General features: G+C 47.2%; 4 protein-coding genes across 4 annotated transcripts; 3 read left to right on the top strand and 1 right to left on the bottom strand.

Moving 5' to 3' along the window:
• Positions 1–370: 370 nt before the first annotated feature.
• MYCGRDRAFT_97494 (uncharacterized protein) lies at positions 371–2,431 on the top strand (the record flags this gene model as incomplete). The annotated part of the gene is made up of 2 exons (XM_003847650.1): positions 371–736; positions 932–2,431. The coding sequence occupies 2 exons, from the start codon at positions 371–373 to the stop codon at positions 2,429–2,431; spliced, it is 1,866 nt and encodes a 621-aa protein (XP_003847698.1).
• Positions 2,432–3,376: 945 nt separating this feature from the next.
• On the bottom strand, positions 3,377–4,057 carry MYCGRDRAFT_97493 (uncharacterized protein; the record flags this gene model as incomplete). Its single annotated transcript, XM_003847599.1, has 2 exons — positions 3,377–3,973; positions 4,025–4,057. The coding sequence occupies 2 exons, from the start codon at positions 4,055–4,057 to the stop codon at positions 3,377–3,379; spliced, it is 630 nt and encodes a 209-aa protein (XP_003847647.1).
• Positions 4,058–4,739: 682 nt separating this feature from the next.
• Positions 4,740–5,635, top strand: MYCGRDRAFT_111710 (uncharacterized protein; the record flags this gene model as incomplete). Its single annotated transcript, XM_003847651.1, has 3 exons — positions 4,740–4,777; positions 4,839–5,526; positions 5,588–5,635. The coding sequence occupies 3 exons, from the start codon at positions 4,740–4,742 to the stop codon at positions 5,633–5,635; spliced, it is 774 nt and encodes a 257-aa protein (XP_003847699.1).
• Positions 5,636–6,411: 776 nt separating this feature from the next.
• Positions 6,412–7,232, top strand: MYCGRDRAFT_83064 (uncharacterized protein; the record flags this gene model as incomplete). The annotated part of the gene is made up of 3 exons (XM_003847652.1): positions 6,412–6,569; positions 6,627–6,701; positions 6,961–7,232. Coding segments are annotated over 3 exons (227 nt in total), but the record flags the coding sequence as incomplete, so codon positions are not given.
• Positions 7,233–18,292: the final 11,060 nt, after the last annotated feature.

Below are 18,292 nucleotides of genomic sequence, written 5' to 3'. Positions count from 1 at the left end.
TCTACGAGATATCTCGAGGCCATCTTCTTCTTCGGGAAGTGTTGGGACCAACAGTCTTCGACGCAGACCTCGATTTGACGACTTTCGACCTTCGCGATTGAGATCTTCCTCGTTAGATTCTGCCCGGCAGGTGGAAACCGACTCTCGCTCGCCATCACCTTCACCGCCAACTCCACCAAGAGAAGGGCCACGGATCCCTCCACGGTCGAGTAGTCACCGGCGATCCACCAGCGCATATCAAAGTGTATCCGTCCCGCATCCCGCGCTTCGCATATCCCGTCGCACTCATTCGGCAATCCTTTTCGCACTTGAAGAAGCAATTCGCAGACCAAATCCGTTCACGATCGACGAGCGGGAAGAGAACGCACAAATGTCAGATCTGGGCGGCGGTGCTGGGAGAGCAACCAATGGCGGCGCAAGAACAGGAGGACCAGTGCCTGTCTCAGGCGGGACACCAGTAGGCATTCGCACACCTCGCGATGTCATGAGAGATAGAAATGCTCGTGAAGCACGGCGGCAGCAAGAGGCGCAACGAGAGGAGGAGTTGAGGCTACGGCAGGCTGAAGAGAGGAGAAAGAGCGCAGAGCGGAGGGCCCCAACTGTAGCTGGCGGAGTCCCACGGTTCAGCGGCGCATCCGCACAGTACAACCAAGACGTGACAGCACCTCCAGGAGGATTTGATGGAGGCGATGATCGACGTCAATCGCGAATACCTGGAGAAGTTGCTGGAACAAATGTACTTGGAGAGCCTATCGGTCGAGCTTCAATGGACAATCCGAATACTCGAACTCGAGGGTCCGGGATGTCTCAGACGGACCAGGCCCGAGCGGCAACCGTTGGAGCCACGAGGCGCACACAGCCGAGTCAGACAGCGGCCCGACAACCGACTGTTGCTGCAAATGCTGGGCCTTCCACAATACCATCAACACAGGCTTCGGCTGGCGAAGCGGCGCGTAATACGACGTCGTCTTTTCCGCATGCTTTTGAACGATGGGAGACGTTATCGTCACATTGGGAAGGTTTGACCTCCTACTGGCTGCACAAATTGGAGCAGAATACTGAGGAGATCCGAGAGGCTGTCCCAAATGCATCGACGTTGAATCGACAGATCACCGACTTGTCTGCCGCTGGGGCGAATTTGTTCCACGCTGTTGTGGAGCTGCAGCGATTACGTGCGAGTAGTGAGCGCAAATTTCAGCGATGGTTCTTTGAGACCCGTGCAGACAACGAGCGGAGTCGTGAGCAGCAAGCGAACTTGGAGAAAGCGTTGAACGAGGAGCGAGCATCACGAGATGCAATCATTCGATCACAGTCGGACAATTCTGCTACGATTGAAAATGCCAAGCGGGAAGTCAGCGAGATGAGGAGGGAATTGATGATCTCCAAGGATGAAGCGCGACGAGCATGGGAGGAGCTGGGGAGGAGAAACCAGGAATCTCTGGATACCGCACAGAGCTTAAAGGAAGGGAGAGTCACAATCGTGAGCGGTGTCCAAGTCGTACCGTACTTCGCCCACCCAAGCCGGACTGGGAGTGCGAGTCTAGCCGGACGACCTGCAACAAGAGACGGGCAACAAGGATACAGCACTGGTGGTATGACTTCCATGGGAGGCGACGAGCGGGAGTACTACCGCGATCAGACGGTATCTCCTACGCAGACTGATCCATTCACCGACAGTGGACGCCAACGGCAACCACCGCTGCACCACGAGCCAGGCGTAACGGCACTGGGTGAGACTGTCCACCAACCCTACTCTACTGGAGCAGGAGCGTCGTCAGCAAGCCAACATCTTCAAAACACTCCTGATCAGCGCGCTCATGGGGCATCGATCACAATTCCCGTCTCCGCAACAGAAGCGCAGCAATTCTACCATCAACCGCAGACCTCCACACATGACCTCCCCGGCTCCAACCCAGCTCAGAGCGCTCACCGTTCGCATTCCACCTACGACGACGACTACAGCGAAAACCCCACAGAATACATCATCGACTCGGCAGGCACCTTCCAACGCGACGCCCAAGGTCGTCCAATCGTCTACCAAGGCCCTGCTCACCAACGCTCGCACCAACAACAGCAACAACACCAGCCCGTCTCCCCCGAGGAAAGCGAAGACGACTTCGACACGGAAGCCGATGTTCGCCGCGAACAGGAACATGCTGCGAGATATGGAGCGGGGAGTAATACACAGTCTATGATACCTCCGCCGGAAGCGCCTAGTGTGCCGGCCACGAGTGCGCAGGCTATGCAGGGGTATGAAGCTACGGCTGGGGCTGGGGAGGAGGAGGAGGAGGATGGAGAGAGACCGGATTATGAGGGCGAGGGGTTCGAGGGCTATCAGCAGTATGTTCCGCGGCATCATCATCCGACGAGATTGAGTGATGTTTTGGAGGAGGAGGAGGAGAGGAGTAGTCGGAGGACTGGAGGGGATTGAGGGCAGGTGAGGAGGGAGGGGGGTTTGTTTTTGCATAGCGTTGCATATTGGGAGTGAGAGCGAGGTCGGTGTGGTATGTTGCATCTGTTGTTTATTGCATTTTCTCGCGCTTTCCCTTTGTTCCTTCCTCTTGTCGGCCTGGATTCTTCGGAGGAGCGGGTTTGCATGGGATGATACACACTGCGAGCGCGCGTGAGAAGGGAAAGGCGAGATGTGCAGAATATGGATCGAAGGAGCAGTGTAATCAACGGCGCAGTGTAAGAAAGAGAAGAGATCAGAAAGTAAGCATATTGTGCAGAGGAATGTTACGATACTTGAGCCGTTTTGCAGGTCTTTTCCTTGTTCACTCTCCACCTTCACCTCATCTCCTTCCCACCGTCTACACCTGATCGTGAACCACCACTCTCTCTACGAACCCGACCTCACTGCGACCACCACGGTGCCGCAGCAACCCATGAGAGAGTGCCTGCGATGACATATGCTGAAACTGCTTTCAGTGTGCGTCTGGCGAGGTTTCCTAATGCTTTGTGATTGGTTTGGAAGAGAAGTTATTGCTGATAGGCTAGGCCGAGGAGGTAGGCGCCTTGGAGGCGCGTGTAGAGAGTTACCATCAGGAGGTTGAAGAGGGTTTGTTTGGGGAATCGGTGACGGCGAGAATGGGAGGATGGAAGACGAGTGGAGCGTGAGGGTTTGTGGTCGGTCATTGGAGTGGTCTTGTCAGGGTCGAGGGTAGAGTGGGTCGTGGTCTGTGGTCTATGTCGTCCAGGGAAGCTGGGATGACGAGAATGAAAGACAGATTCACTTCGCGATCCAAGTGCTGACGAAAAGTCGCTGTCACTAGCAGTCGCTTGAGGGATACTTGGTACGTTTCCTTCATGTCGACCAAACGAGTAACGCTCTGCGATCATTATGTACATTCGCTCGTCGCCAATCATCACTCGCTCATCAACCCGCAACAAACTCCAACAACACCAAGACCGCAGCCAAAAAAATCATAACCCCGACATCCGTCACCTCATCCACCACCTTGTAATTACTCTCCGGCTTCGTCGCATCTCGACTATGCACACCTTCTTTAACATACGTCGCAACTTTAATCGCAAACACAATCGCCAGAAGAAGCCAATACACCGCATTCGTCGTCCGCACCGCCAATCGATGCCCAGTCCTGCCGGCTTTGGCTTGCCTGGAAGCGAAAAAGTGCAGACCCGCCGCGATGAGGATGCCAGCGTAGGTGAATGGTAGGAGCCCGATTCCGAGTTGTGCGTCGACGAGACGTGCGATTTCGAGACTTAGCATTGCTATGAGAGCGAGGGCGAAGAAGTAGTATAGCACTGTTAGGACTGTTCGCCAGATTCGTCGCCGGGGTGGAGAGGTCGATTTGGTGTCGTAGGTTGTTGTGGGGTAGCGTTTCCGACCGAGGAAGAGGAGAGCGAGGATTGGGATGCAGGCGAGGAGGTAGAGCCAGGTTGCGAGGGGGATGACGATCACGTCGAGGAAGCAGGTTGTTGGGAGGGAGGAGTGGAGGCGGGAGTGAGGGCCCTGGGAGTGTTGTTAGTGTATGGGCGTATATGAACGCTCCAGGAGACTTACGAAGCCCTCGGGGCGGTTTTTGCAGAGTTGCATGCTATTCTTCTTGTTACTGCATGGCGAGGAGGTGGATGAGAGGAAGAAGGTGAGGTTACCGTATGATGCGTGGAATGTTTGTCGGGTCGTTGTTGATCCGGGGTTGACGATTCGGGGACAAGCTTTCAACGCTCAAACTCTATTGAGATCAAGACATTCCTTGCATCTGGTATTTCGGCCAGTCTAGCCCTCCCTCAGTCACTTCTTCGTGGACCTCAGTCGAAGACTGACGAACGATGCAGCGTTTTCGGTCGTGTGTATGCGGTTCATACGACTGCTGCCATGCGTGATCAGGATATCGGCCATGACGCTGTGGTCCGGGGTGAGATTTGTGGACGTGGACAGGGGCTTGGGAATCGAGGAAAGTCCTCGAGCAGGGTCGCAATGCGAGAGTCGAGAGGCGAGTCTCGGCAAGGGTCGACAGAACGGAATTGCTTCACTCACTTGCCAAGATGCACATGAAGGCACGAGCTCCTTCCATGTTGGAGAGGACTCGTTTCCTTCGGTTCATTCGGAAACGCCGGCGAAGAGTGATGTCATGGCGATGTGGCCTGCATACGCGCCGCCATCATGGTGTTTGCGGACGAGCATCCAATGGCAACTCTTTCACCGGCGCAGATACAAGACAATTTCATCCAAACCATTCTCTTGATCCTCTTGATCCACCCAGAATCGGAACACAATGGCACCAACGCAACCTCGCACCCTCGAAGGCAAAGTGTAAGCCATTGTGAAATCGCCTCGATCACCTTTATGTGACATTAACTGACTTACCTCGCAGCGCCATAGTGACAGGCTCGACACGAGGCATCGGCCGCTCCATCGCCCTCGATTTGGCCGCCCGCGGCGCCAAAGTGACCATCACCTACACAAGCGACAAGTCTCAGTCAGCAGCCAAAGAGCTCATCTCCGAGATCAAAACTTCAGCCAACAGCGACGCCGTCGCTGTGCAAGCCGATCTTCGGGACACTGCCTCCCCAAGGAAGATCGTCGACGAGACTGTCAAAGCTTTCGGCAAGGACATCGACATCCTCGTCAACAATGCCGCCGAGTTCGCCTCCGTTCCATTGCAAGACATCACTCTCGAACACTACGACTCCATCCTGAACCTCAATCTCCGGGCTCCCCTTTTGATGCTGCAAGCCGTCCTTCCTCACCTCCGCCGCCCTGGCCGAATCATCAACCTTTCCTCCGTCGGCGCTCGAGGCGGCTACCCAGGAGTATCGATGTACGCCGCCTCCAAAGGCGCTTTGGAGGCCATGAGCCGCACTTGGGCGACGGAGCTGGGCGGCGATGGAACCACGGTGAATTGTGTCAATCCTGGACCGGTACAGACGGAGATGTTCGATGCCGTTGATCCGGAGATTGTCAAGCCTCAATTGGAAGCAACCGCTGTGGAAAAGAGAGTTGCGAAGACTGAGGAGATTGCGGAGATTGTCGGGTTCTTGGCGGAGGGAAGGAGTAGCTGGGTGAGTTTCGCCGTTCTTCTTCCTTGCTCCTTTGATTCGCAGATGACTTACTGGCTCGCAGGTATCGGGGCAGTGCATTGGTGCCAGTGGAGGGTTACAGATGTACTGATCTATCATGACAGCGGGAGTTCAGGGATGACCAGCATTGATGCCAACGAGTGCACAAGAACGAGGGATACGGACATATCAGAGCAGGGTTTTAGAAGTATTACAAATTTGAAGAAATCAAGCAGCATGCTGGTATGGGCATGAAATAAGGTAAGATGCTAACATTGTATATCGAGAAAAGCAGACCCAATAAGCACAACAACCCAAAGGGTGCTTCAAGTGGAAGCATCCTCGATCTTCTTGTCCTGACCATCCGAAAAGCGAGCGAACATGCCAAACGTGGCAGTACGGATCGTGCGGCTCCGCTGCTGACTTGGAGGTCCGCGGAGCCGCAGCAATCCAAGGAGTTGAACGCCGCTCGAGAAGCTTCTGATCATCGTCGCACCTAGACCCCTGCATCGTCTGACGACGCTGAACAAGGTCCCCCCGTCCCGGAACCTCAGCCACGCCTAATTATGGAACACCATCACCTCCGCCGTGCCTTGCACCGATGGATTCCGTTGCGTCCGATATGCCATGTTTGACACGACACAAGGCACCACAGCCTCCCTCTATTTATATACCCGTATTGTCTTACATCGTTCAGAGAAAGCCAAAGTCCCATGCTTCCGCAGTCTCCGAACTGCCGAATATTCGCGAGACATCGTTCATCGAGGCCACGCCTACTCCTTGTCCATTCTGACGTCGTCAAAGCAGGGACTATCATCTGCCCGACGACACATAAGACCGCCCATCATCCCGATTTCCGTCGGGCATTCCTTCCTCTCGAGTCTCGACCACAACTCGACAGTCACAAATACATCCGACTGACTGCTCTTCCCAACGCAACGACAGGAAGTCACAGAAAACCCTGTCAAGCAAACATGCAGATCCTCCAAATCTCCATCCTGTTCGCTCTCGTCTCCGCCGTCTCCGCCGACTGGCCCTCCGGCTGGGTCAGTCCCTCCCTTCTCCACTCTCCTGTGCCTCTCACTAACGCCTCGCGTTTTCAGTCCTGCAAAGTCACAGACTTCTACAAGAACGGGGTCTGCCAGAACGGCCAAGGAGACGGAAACGCATGCTCCACGGTACGTCGCCGCAGGAGGGCTTCTTCCTCGTCCTCCTCCTCCTCCACCTTGTTTTTCCCTTTCCTCCTCTCCTGCTCCTCTTCCATCCCCTCCTGCATCTCCTCTCATCCTCTCCTTCTCATTCCTCATTTTCCCGTTCTCCGCTCTCCGCTCTCCGCTCGCCGTCCAGCAAGACAGAGGAAACCGCCACTCAACAATACCCTCGCATCGTCCCTCATGCTCCGCCTCGGCGCGAGACCTTGGCTGACATCTACCACAGGACTTTTCGTGTCTCTTAGATGACCATCCGTGCGACCCCTCTCCAAACGGCTACCCGAGCGAGGACGCCAAGTGCAATGATTAGAAGTGAATGGCTGGTTTGCGCTTCCACCGTGGGTGTCGATGGACGGCGCTGAGAGAGGAGGAGAGAGCTGAAGGTCATTAGCAGGGCTAGTACGGGACGGCAACGCGGTCAGACGGCGATGATGCCCGGTGGATGTAGCAAAGAGTGACGGCACATTACTCTTTTCACTCAAATGGAGTCGCAATCTGAAATTTGTTCGATATGCAGTTCAAGTCCAGTCCATCTGCTCCGCCTCTGTCTGGAGTGTAGGAACAGACCCAATTGTCGTTCCTTCCGGTCCATATACTCAGTCCTGCTTCCTTGTCTCTGTTCTCCTACTCATACAGCACGGTCCGAGTCACTCGAGTGAAAGCCGTGTTGTGCAATTTGAGCGGAACCACGGAGGTATCTTCAGGTGAGGTTCACCTGTATCGGAATTTGCTTCGGGACGCGCTGCGTTGCATTCTTTGGATACTGGGCTTGCGTGAGGTTCAGAGTCGCGCGTGTACTAGGTTTCCTCTGCTCTGGCCACATCAATAATGATTGATAATCGTTGGAGGAGTTCTAATAAGGAACACTGACCTATAGACTATCGAAGTAGCGGAAAGATGCAATATAGGAAAAGCTTACTCTGAAGATATCTTCGTGTCTTGAATTCCCGTCCTTGCGATCTCACGCCATCGTCAGAGACGGGAACCCATTCGTCACTTCACCATCGCAGATCTGTGATGGTGAAGTGACAACGTTAATTATACGAAATAGTCTAATAAACTTTAGCCCTATTTTCTTCTTTAGAAGATCTATCTTAAGGTTCTTCGTAGATAGGAGTACGAGATTACTAACTATATAGCTTCTCGCTTTATGTTTACTATCGTAATACTTCTTCTACTACTTAGAAGCGTACTACTATTATTCCGTTAACTGTTCGTACTACTTACGTAACCGGTTCGCTAAATTAATTGCTACCGGCGCTCTTCCCTTAGGAGTCTCGTCCCGAGACGATAAATTAACTATAAGATTAGGGTTCTAACCGTATAGCGTAAAAAATAGACTCTACTTTAGAGTCGCATTTATACTATTATTATAAGCGAATTTAGCTTATACTAACTATGTAGCCTAGTTTTCTTAATTATTACTATAGTAGTAGCGAAGGTATTACGTAAGTATCTAATTAGCTTTCTTAGTTTACCTATTAGTCTAACGGTAAAACGCTATTAATAGCTTTTGCCTTATCTTCGCCTTATAGTAGAAGTTAGACTAAAATTAGCTTATAAATATAGAGCCTCTATTACTTACGATACTTCTCGGTATTCCGGAGAAGTAAATTACTTTACGCTAGAGGGTATTTAGTAGGTTAACGCTAGTATATTACTTGTTTGTTTGTTGTTTGTTTGTTCCATTTACGTCCTTTCGGAGTCTAAGACTATGTAGGACGGCTTTGCCCTAAAGGCAAAGCAGTAGATCTAGTTACAATTAGATTCTTCGGTATTCTTTGACCTTAGGGGAGACCCCGTGCCTAAGGCAGGACCTGCAAGCAGAATCTGCCGAAGGACTTTAAAACAGCGCAAGACAAAGGAAATCAAACGAGTGTCGTTGTCTGCAGCCGGGGCTGCAGAATTTTCGCGCTAAGCTTTTTGCAGAATTTTCAGCGGATCCTTCCGCTTCGCACACACGCTGCAAATTCGAATGCAAAATTCGAATGCAAAGCAGCTGTCCAACTCGCTGTCTTCTCTTGTCCTTAATATGCCTTTGTGGAACTACATAACGCTTCCAAACGTATACAGCTACGCAGGTTAATCGCAGAGTTGTAGATTCCACCGACTGTTCCAGCTCTTTAAAGTGCATGTATGCTTCCTTCGAGGGCGACGAAGTCTCTAGAGAAGGGACATGCGATTTCGATTCGGATTTCGAGGAGGTGCGCGTATAGGGCAGAGTGGACTGCTTCTTCTTCTTCTTCTTCTTCTTGTTTGCAGCGTAAGGGCTATTCGTTCGAATCGTGCTGTTGTTCTGCTGTAGCTTGTATTTCGAGGCGGATTTCGAGAAGGATTTCGGGCGGATTTCGAGAGGTTTTCGAGGAGGTTTCTTCCAGACTGTCTTGGTTTCCCTTCCGAGGAAGGTACTTACGACGGCCACCGCGTGAAGGTGCAGTCTGTTCGGCCGTCTAGTATATTACTTAGTCGTTAGTACGAACCGAACTATTTTAGAGTACCTATCGATAATAACGAGGATCGCCGTATATACGCTTTCTCTAAGCTTACTTAGTAGTAGGTCTATAATAAAATCTATCGAGAGATCTTACTATACGCGTTCGGGTAAGAGGAGCGATAATAACGCGCTATATAGGCAATAGTATCGCGACTTGTTTATAAGATACTTATAATAACCGCTTACGTACTCTACTACGTCTATTATAAGATATAGCTAGTAGTATCTATATTTAATTAATTTAATAGTCTTATCTTTACTAAAATAGCCTATAAAGAGATCGCCGTAATATATATATATATATAATCTATATTCGGAGGGTATAGTCGGCTAGTATATATATAGAAGCTAAGAAGCGCTATAATATAGAACTCTATTCTTCTCGATATAGCTATTAGTAGAAGAGGACGACGAGCCGGCGCTATTACTAACGCCTTCTTATAGTATACTATTACTAACGCCTTCTCGTAGTACCCCTTATATACTTATACCTTCTCGCTACCGTTTAATCCTTATAAGGGATTTTACGTAGTTATATAAGAGGCCGGGAGTCTCTTCGTACGGCGAGTCCTCCGTAACAATAGTATAGGCGACGCGTAATAGTAATACGAATATACCTATTTACCGTATTATCGCGTCCGTCGCGTCGTTCGTAGAAGGGCTTCCGTTTATAGACTTAAAGGTCGCGTCGATTCTTCGAATACTAAGGCCCTCGTTCTAGGTAATCGTCGGACTACCCTCGTCCTAAGTACGTAGCTTACTCTAGAGACTTAGTAATAGTATATTAAGGTAGTCTATTATCTCTTTCGCGGATAGTTTATAGTTACTACGCCTCGAGGGCGCGTCGGCTAGGTTAAGTTTTCCTACGTAGTAACTAATTATAAAGTTATAGGGCGCGAGCTCTATAGCCTAGCGTACCTACCGACCGTTTAATTATTTTATAGTTATAAAGCTCTTAAGGTTATTATAATTTACGATTACGTTAACTATATAAGAAGCGCTATCTAAATAAGGACGCTACTACTTAAACGCCGCGACGACTACTAATAACTCCTTATCGTAAGTCTCGTAATTTATCTCTATAGGGAGTATCTTCCGCGACTAGAAGGCGATAGAATACTATTCTATATCGAATAGCTAGAAGAGGATGCCTATAATCGTAAAATCCGATATATCGGTCTCTACTTATAACCGCTTCGTATAGTCGAAGTACTTTAAGACTAGTACGGTTTAAAACATATTTTTTAATCTTTAAAAAGCCTCTACTTAAGGCTCTTCCTATTTAATTAGGCTAGGCTTCTTACCGTTCTTAGCTCCCTTTAAAAGGTCTATTAACGCCTTAATAACCTTAGAGTAATAGCTAATAAAACGCCGGTAGTTATTAGAGGCTAGAGCCTAAGGCTATATCGGCTATACCGATGCCTAGACTAACGCCTAACGGACGAACGCCGGTTTAGAAATCTACTAGGCCGAATTAGGAATAAGCTTCCTTTCGGCCGAGTAGAAGGCTACGTATACGCTAAGTAACGCTATAGGCGCGTATAGCTTATACTCGATGTTTCGTCGCTCTAGATAGATCTTCTTTTCGGTAGCTTTAGAATTTTATATATTCGGATCTAGACCTTTATAAATAACTCTAGTTTAGACCCTTATACTTAGATCTAGCTATATATACTACTAAGATAGTTACTATAACTTAAAGGGCTCTTAAGAAGGTTCTTCTTATATTTAAGAAGGCCCTTAGTTAATAGTATAGCTACTATTATCGTTAAAGGGTAGTATTATAGAGCTATAGGCTAGCTATTAGTTAAATTCTAGCTAAGTCTCTTCCTATAGATAGATAGAAAGTTTAAGTAGCGACTATATACCTACTCTTAATAGTAATAATAAGATTAGTAGCTTAAAGTATTACGATAATACTAATAGTAATAATAGGAATAACAAATTATTACTATTTATAATATATTAATAGTATATAGATATATATAGAGTTTTTTAAAATCATGCCAACGCAGCCACCACACGAACAGAGAGGCCTCCAGGCCTCTTAACACGCAGCAGTCCACCCTTAGAGGAGGCAAAACATTCAGGGAGGTCAGGGAGTGAAGGAAGGAGGAGGGGACTATCCTCCGCCTTCCTAAGCCCCCCTAACTACCCCAAACTACTCAAAAGGCCTAAAAGGCTATTAGCAGCACCTTAAGGAGCTGCAAATACAGTTAGAAATTAACAAGGACATGCAAAAACTAACTAGTGAAGTAGCAAAGGTCCTATCCTCCCCCCAGGAGGAAACCCTAAAGTCTCTCCTCCTCTCCCTCCTCTAGAGGGCACAAACCACCCTCCTGCACACTCTCTAAGGGCAGACAGTTATCTAGAGAGTCTAGGAAATCCAGAAGACTATCTAGGCTACCTAGCTAAAGACCTAGGCACAAGCTGCAGCCCTCCCTAAACAACAGACATCTAGCTAGGTGTACATAAAGCTAGCCCTACCCTAAAGCTACTACTTCCTCCTTAAGATCCAGAACCTAGCAGAAAGAGAAGAGATCTAGAAGAAGACAAGCATAGAGATTGTTAGGGAGTTAAAAGACCTAGTAGTACTAGCAGTAAAGAAGCTAGAAAGCGGAGACATTAGGGTTTTCACCTACAGCTAGAGCTCCTAGGAAAGGCTAGAAAGGGACCTTAAGTAGGCCTAGGACAAATACCCTAGTGCTAAAGCTGTAGTGCAGCTCTTCTAAGTGCTAGTACATAGAGTCAAGATCCAGACTATTAATACTAAGAGTCAGGGAACAAACACTTAAATTAAGGAGGAGAATAGAAGACTCTACCTATACCTAAAAGTCCTTAGAGCAGGATAGCTAAAAAGCAAAAAGGGAAGGGAAGGCAAGGACTTCTCTTCCTTAATCCTAAATGTCCAGAACACAGCATAGGCAAAGGAAATCGTTGCTAAGGGACTAGTTCTCTAAGGGAACATTCTAGTTGCAGAAGAGTTCCACCTACACTAGAGACTAACATAATACCTCAACTATAGACAGTTTAGACATATTGCAAAGCACTATAGAGGCACACAAACCTGTAGAAAGTGCTTAGGAAACTACAGAACAGACACATGCAAGGAGACTAAAGCAAGGTGTAGCAACTACTAGAGGGAGCACCTATCTTAGTTAGCAACCTACAAATTTAAGCAAGCAGCAATCTTAAAGGCAAGGCAGTTCAGGAGCATTATAGCCTAGGGATTGTATAGGAAACCCTCCTAAACCTAGCCGGAGGAGAGTTAGACAACAGTGCAACTAACAAACACAAGGAAAAGAAGGGCTAGCCCTATCGACAGTAAGCAAACTAAAGGCAACTAGATTAGGAATCTAGCAGGGAGACTAAGAGCTATCCTAAAAGCAGGACAAAGCTAGGCTAACAAGATTAACATAATGCTAAGGAGCTCTACACAGGAGGGCTACTAACAAGCACCCTAGGTACAAGCAGGAATGCAGCAGCAGGACTAAGCCCAGGACCCCGGACAGGAGGACCTAGAAATAGGAGAGAGCGACATTAAGGACCACTTCTTCCTAACACAGGATAAATAACACACTAAAGGAACTTAACATCCTACAGTACAACACAAACAAGAGTAGCAACTAGATCTAAACCCCATTTATGCAACAAATAAACCTAAGAACCTACTACATTGTTGCAATCCAGGAACTATAGGTAAACACCTCTACTAGAGGGAATGTTAAGCAATACCTAGGATACTACACAGTAGTTCCAGAAGGAGAGATACTAAGAGTTGTTACATATGTATTAAAGGAACTGCAGCTAGAAACCTAGGAAGCCTGGCTAATTTGTAAGGACCTAATTAGGATCACCCTCCTCTAGACAGAGCTAAAACTCTACATCTTAAACTACTACAACCTAAGTAGCCTAATAACAGGCAGAGACCTAGGTACCCTCTAGGAAGTTAGGAAGGCTCTCTAGGACACAAAGGAAAACTAGCACATCCTAGTTGGGGACTTTAATCTGCATTATTAGAAGTAGGGAGCACAAACAGTAACAAACTAGCACTAGGCTGCAGACTACCTAATTAAGACGGTAGAACAGGCTAATATGCAGCTCCTCCTAGAACTAGGTATAACAACATAGGAGAGAGGACTAAGCATTTAAACCCTTAACTTGGTCTTTAGGACAAAGGAAATCCAGGACCAGATAACACAATGCAGGACCTGCACTAAACTAGAAACAGGGTTAGACTACCTTCTAATCTAGACATTACTCTTCACCTAAGGCATTATAGAGCAAGAGAACCAGAAAAGGCCACAGTAGAAGAAGGCACTATAGGAACAAATTAGATCTAAGATCCTAGAAGCAAAGGGAGAGGCTAAACAGCTACCTACAGAGGGAAAGCAGAGTCTAGACTAATAGGCACTCTAGCTTTAGAGGACAATCTAGCAGCTGGTTAAGGAGCTAGTACTACAAGCCCGACCCTTACTATACGCAAAGATAAGCTAGGACTAGGAAAGCACTAGGCTGGTTAAGAGAGCGAGGAAGGCTAGGAGAGCCTAGAGGGAGAACAAATCCCTCCCAAACTACCTACTTGCACTTAGAACTGCATATGCAAAGAAGAGGCACATTAAAAGGAGCGGGAACCTAGCTTAGAGGAAAACAGTTACAGAGATCTTAAAGGATTAGAGCAAGATATGGAAGTTAGTAAGGTAGGCAAAAGAAAGGGCAAACAAAGGACCCTCTCTTCCCCAGTTCCTAGGCATTAAGAACAAGGCTGGACTCCTTTAGACAACAATATCTAGGAAGGCTAAGGCCCTTGCAGAGGAGTTCTTCCCTTAGCCGACAGAGGTAGACCTTACAGACATAACAGGATCTATACTAGCCCTAATCCCTATAGACTGTACAATTACCTAGGGAGAAATCCTAGCTACAATCTATAGGCTTGCACCAAACAAGGCACCAGGACTAGATTAGATCCCAAACCTATTCCTAAAGAAGACAAAGAAAGAGCTGGCAGACCTCCTACAACTATTCCTGCAAGCCTGCATAGTATAAGGATACCTCCCTAGGCCCTTTAAGGAATCTACAACAGTAGTCCTTAAGAAGCCCTAGAAACCAGACTACTTAAAGGCAGGAGCCTACAGACTAATCGCCCTGTTAAATACAATCTCTAAAGTCCTAGAGGCCCTTGTAGCGACAAGGCTTAGCAGGGCCGCAGAGGAAAGAAACCTGTTCCTACTAAACTAGATAGGAGGAAGACCAAAAAGGTTAACAACATTAGCACTAGAGCTAGTAACTAAACAGGTCTACTCCATCTAGGGAAAAGGCCTAGGGAATGTAGCCTTAATGCTGTGTTTAGACATCTTAGCGGCCTTCCCAAATGTTTCACACCTAAGACTAATCCACTACCTAAGAATATGCCAAATACAGCCAAACCTAGTAGCCTTTATAGAATCCTTCCTTCAGGACAGGACAACATGCCTTAGGCTAGGGAACTACCTTAACACACTAAGGCCCTAGCATACAGGAATCCCCTAAGGATTAACAATGTTACCTATCCTCTTCCTGTACTTTGCAAGAACCCTACTTCCTCTAATTAAAGAAACAGGAGTATTAGCAATAGGCTTTGTAGATAATACAAACATTCTAGCCTTTAGAAAAAGCACAGAGGAGAACTGCAGAAAACTTAAGAGAGCCTATAAAAAATGTGCAGAATAGGCAAAGACTTATAGAGCAGTCTAGTCCCTACAAAAGTACATGCTAATCTACTTCACAAGGTTAAGAAGGAAACACAACCTATAAGCTACAGTTAACATCTAAGGATTTAATAGCAAACCCGTTCCTAACCTTAGGCTTCTTAGAGTGCAAATGGACACTAAACTTACATAGAAACCCCACATTAGGAAAGTTGCAGAGAAAGCAGAGTTACACATAAACTCCCTGTATAGGCTTAGCTAATTAACCTGGGGAGCATCCTTCTAGAAGGCTAGGCACATCTACACTACAGTTATAAGGCTAGCAATAGCCTTTAGCTATAAAGTGTAGGCAAAGGTAGAAGGGGTTTAGAAGGGATCTAAAAGCCAGACAAAAGAGCTTAAAGCAGTCCAAAATGCTGCCCTAAGAAGGATTACTAGAGCATACAAGAGTGTCCTACTAGGAGTACTCTAACAAGAGGCAGAGATACTACTCTTTAATCTATATATGCAGCAACTAGCTTTAAACTAGGCAAGGAAGGAGGATAGGCGAGATGTAGGGAGGTACACAAAGGCAGCAAGTCAGGCACTCTCAAATTAGGAACAGGGGGCCTAGAGAAGACAAGGACATCGAAGAAACCAGAGGGCACCCTACGAAACCGCATAGGAAAGACTCCTAGAAAAATTCTAACAGGAGGGGGGAAACTAAGATAGAATACCCCTAAACAGATCCTTTATTTAGGAGAGATAGAAAGCAAGATAGGAGGCAGAAGTTAGAAAGAAGAGACAATACAGCAATAGGAGGTTACCTACAGTATAGACAAATAGAGGAAAAGGAAGGTCTCTACATCAGAACTAGACAAGAGCACAGAGCACAATTGCTACACAGATAAGGACTAAGCACATTAGATTTAATGCCTACCTAACAAAGAGAAGAGTCCTAGGGAAGACACTAGAATGTAGCTATAGAAGTCAGGCTTAGACAGTAAAGCATATAGTAATATTCTGCCCTCTCCTCTAGGGGAGAGACAGAACATTCTAGCAGCTAGGTACATCTAACTAGAAAAGCATAATGTTAACAAAGAAGGGTCTTAGGGCAATTGCAAAGTAGATAATTAGGGAAGAAGTCCTAGACTAGTTCCTACTAGCTAAGGAGGAACAGGAACGAGAGGAGAGGGCTAAGGGAGCCTAGGTACATAACCTAGTAAGAGGATAGGATAACAGATCCTTCTGGAGTCTAAAAGAGGAACCTAAAATAAAAGGTGTCTACTAATAGTCCTAGGAGACACAAGCAGAGAGAGATTAGGAGGGTTTTTATGCCTATGGCTTTTTGCCCTTAGTGAAATTTAGGGAAGGCTGCTTGCCCTGTACATAGTTACATAGAGGGATAGATCAGCAATACAAGACTTTATTATTATTATATAGAGTTTACTAGACCTAGAGTTAGAGATTTAAGTAAATCCGAATTTAAGTTTAGTAGATTCTTAGTACTCCTAACCCTTTTAAGAATAAGAATAAGGTATCGTATAGTATCTAGTATCTAACTATAGTTTGTTTGTTTGTTTGTTTGTTTGTTCCATTTACGTCCTTTCGGAGTCCAAGACTATGTAGGACGGCTTTGCCATAAAGGCAAAGCAGTAGATCTAGTTACAATTAGATTTTTCGGTATTCTTTGACCTTAGGGGAGACCCCGTGCCTAAGGCAATGCTAAAGGACTTTAAACAAATGCGAGACAAAGGAAATTAAACGAGTGTTGTAGCCTAAGGCTGCAGAATTTTCGCGCTAAGCTTTTGCAGAATTTTTAGCGGATCCTTCCGCTTCGCACACACGCTGCGAATTCGAACGCAAAAGCAGTGCAAAATGCGAACGCAAAAGCAGTACAAAATGCTGTGCAAAAGTAGTGCAAAATGCCGTGCAAAAGTAGCTGTCTAACTCGCTGCCTTCTCTTGTCCTTAATACGCCTTTGTGGAACTATATGCCGCTTCCAAACGCATACAGCTACGTAGGTTGATCGCAGAGTTGTGGATTCCACCGACTGTTCCAGCTCTTTAAAGTGCTTCGGTTCGGATTTCGAGGAGGTGCGCGTATAGGGCAGAGTGGACTGCTTCTCCTTCTTCTTCTTCTTCTTGTTCGTAGCGTAGAGAGCTATTCGTTCGAATCGTGCTGTTGTTCTGTAGCTTGTGTTTCGAGGCGGATTTCGAGAAGGATTTCGGGCGGATTTCAAGAGGTTTTCGAGGAGGTTTCTTCCAGACTGTCTTAGTTTCCCTTCTAAGGAAGGTACTTACGACGGCCACCGCGTGAAGGTGCAGTCTGTTCGGCCGTCATCTAACTATAGTACCGTACTACGTTTAGTAAGTCCCGGGATTAATTACACGTAGCGTATTATAAAGTTACTAGTAGTTAGCTAATATTATAGAAGCTAAGTAATATACTTAGGATTTAGATATAAAGTCGAGCTAAGGCTCGGCGTAATACAATAGCCGAGGGTACGTAGCCTTAGCTACGTATATAATGTACATTTATATATTAGGAGGTATATATATACCTTATAATAATAGTAAGAATTAGTTTTATTACTAATTAGACAATTTGTTAGCGTTCTATATACTACGATATCTTTATACTTCTTATAGCTAAAAACTAGTTTAGCCGCTACTCGCGCCTAGTTAGTCGCTTAAAATTATAAGTAGCTTAGCGCTACATTTAGGCGTATACTATATATCGCCGGGCGTATCTTAATTTAATATAAGCGGCAACGAGCTATGTCCTAGAACGGCAGGGTTAGAACGTTAGGGTTAGAAGGTCGGGGTAAGAACGTCAGGGTTAGCGTCAGGGTGACCCTACGGAGTTTATTTCAATACTCCATCTAATATCGTGCTCAAATCTATTCAAATTGGTCCTCGAGTCGAGGGACTTAGCGCTGAGGCCAGCCTATTCGGATTTCACATTCGTATACCCCTCATACAAACGCGCATTCGCCTACAACTACGCCATCGCGTCGACAGCACATTACCTGCGCACACACTTACACCTACAACCCATTCGCGTCATGGCCACTCTAAACCTCGACGAATTCTTCCGCGTCAACTTCAACGCCGCCATAGTCAAGATCACCACCGACACTGCGACGGCGCTCCAAGAGCTCCAATCCCTGCTGCTCGACCCACGCCTACCTCGCCTGTACCGCCTCCGCGCCAACTTCGCCCTCGCCGACCTCCACGAATGCGAGGCCCTCGCAGAGGAATACCGTCTCGGTGCAGAGCGATCCTACACGGAACTTCGCGAACTTCTCCCCGTCGGCAACACAATCGAGCCCAAGCTCGAGCCGAAGCTCGTATTGATCAGAGCAGGCCTGGACGAGCTGGCAGAGGAGAGGAGTA

The sequence above is a fragment of the Zymoseptoria tritici genome, chromosome 13 (assembly GCF_000219625.1).
Source record: "Zymoseptoria tritici IPO323 chromosome 13, whole genome shotgun sequence".
In the NCBI taxonomy this organism is placed as follows: Eukaryota; Fungi; Ascomycota; class Dothideomycetes; order Mycosphaerellales; family Mycosphaerellaceae; genus Zymoseptoria; species Zymoseptoria tritici.
Note: the sequence above shows the minus strand (reverse complement) of the source record. Positions and strands in the feature narration are given on the sequence as shown.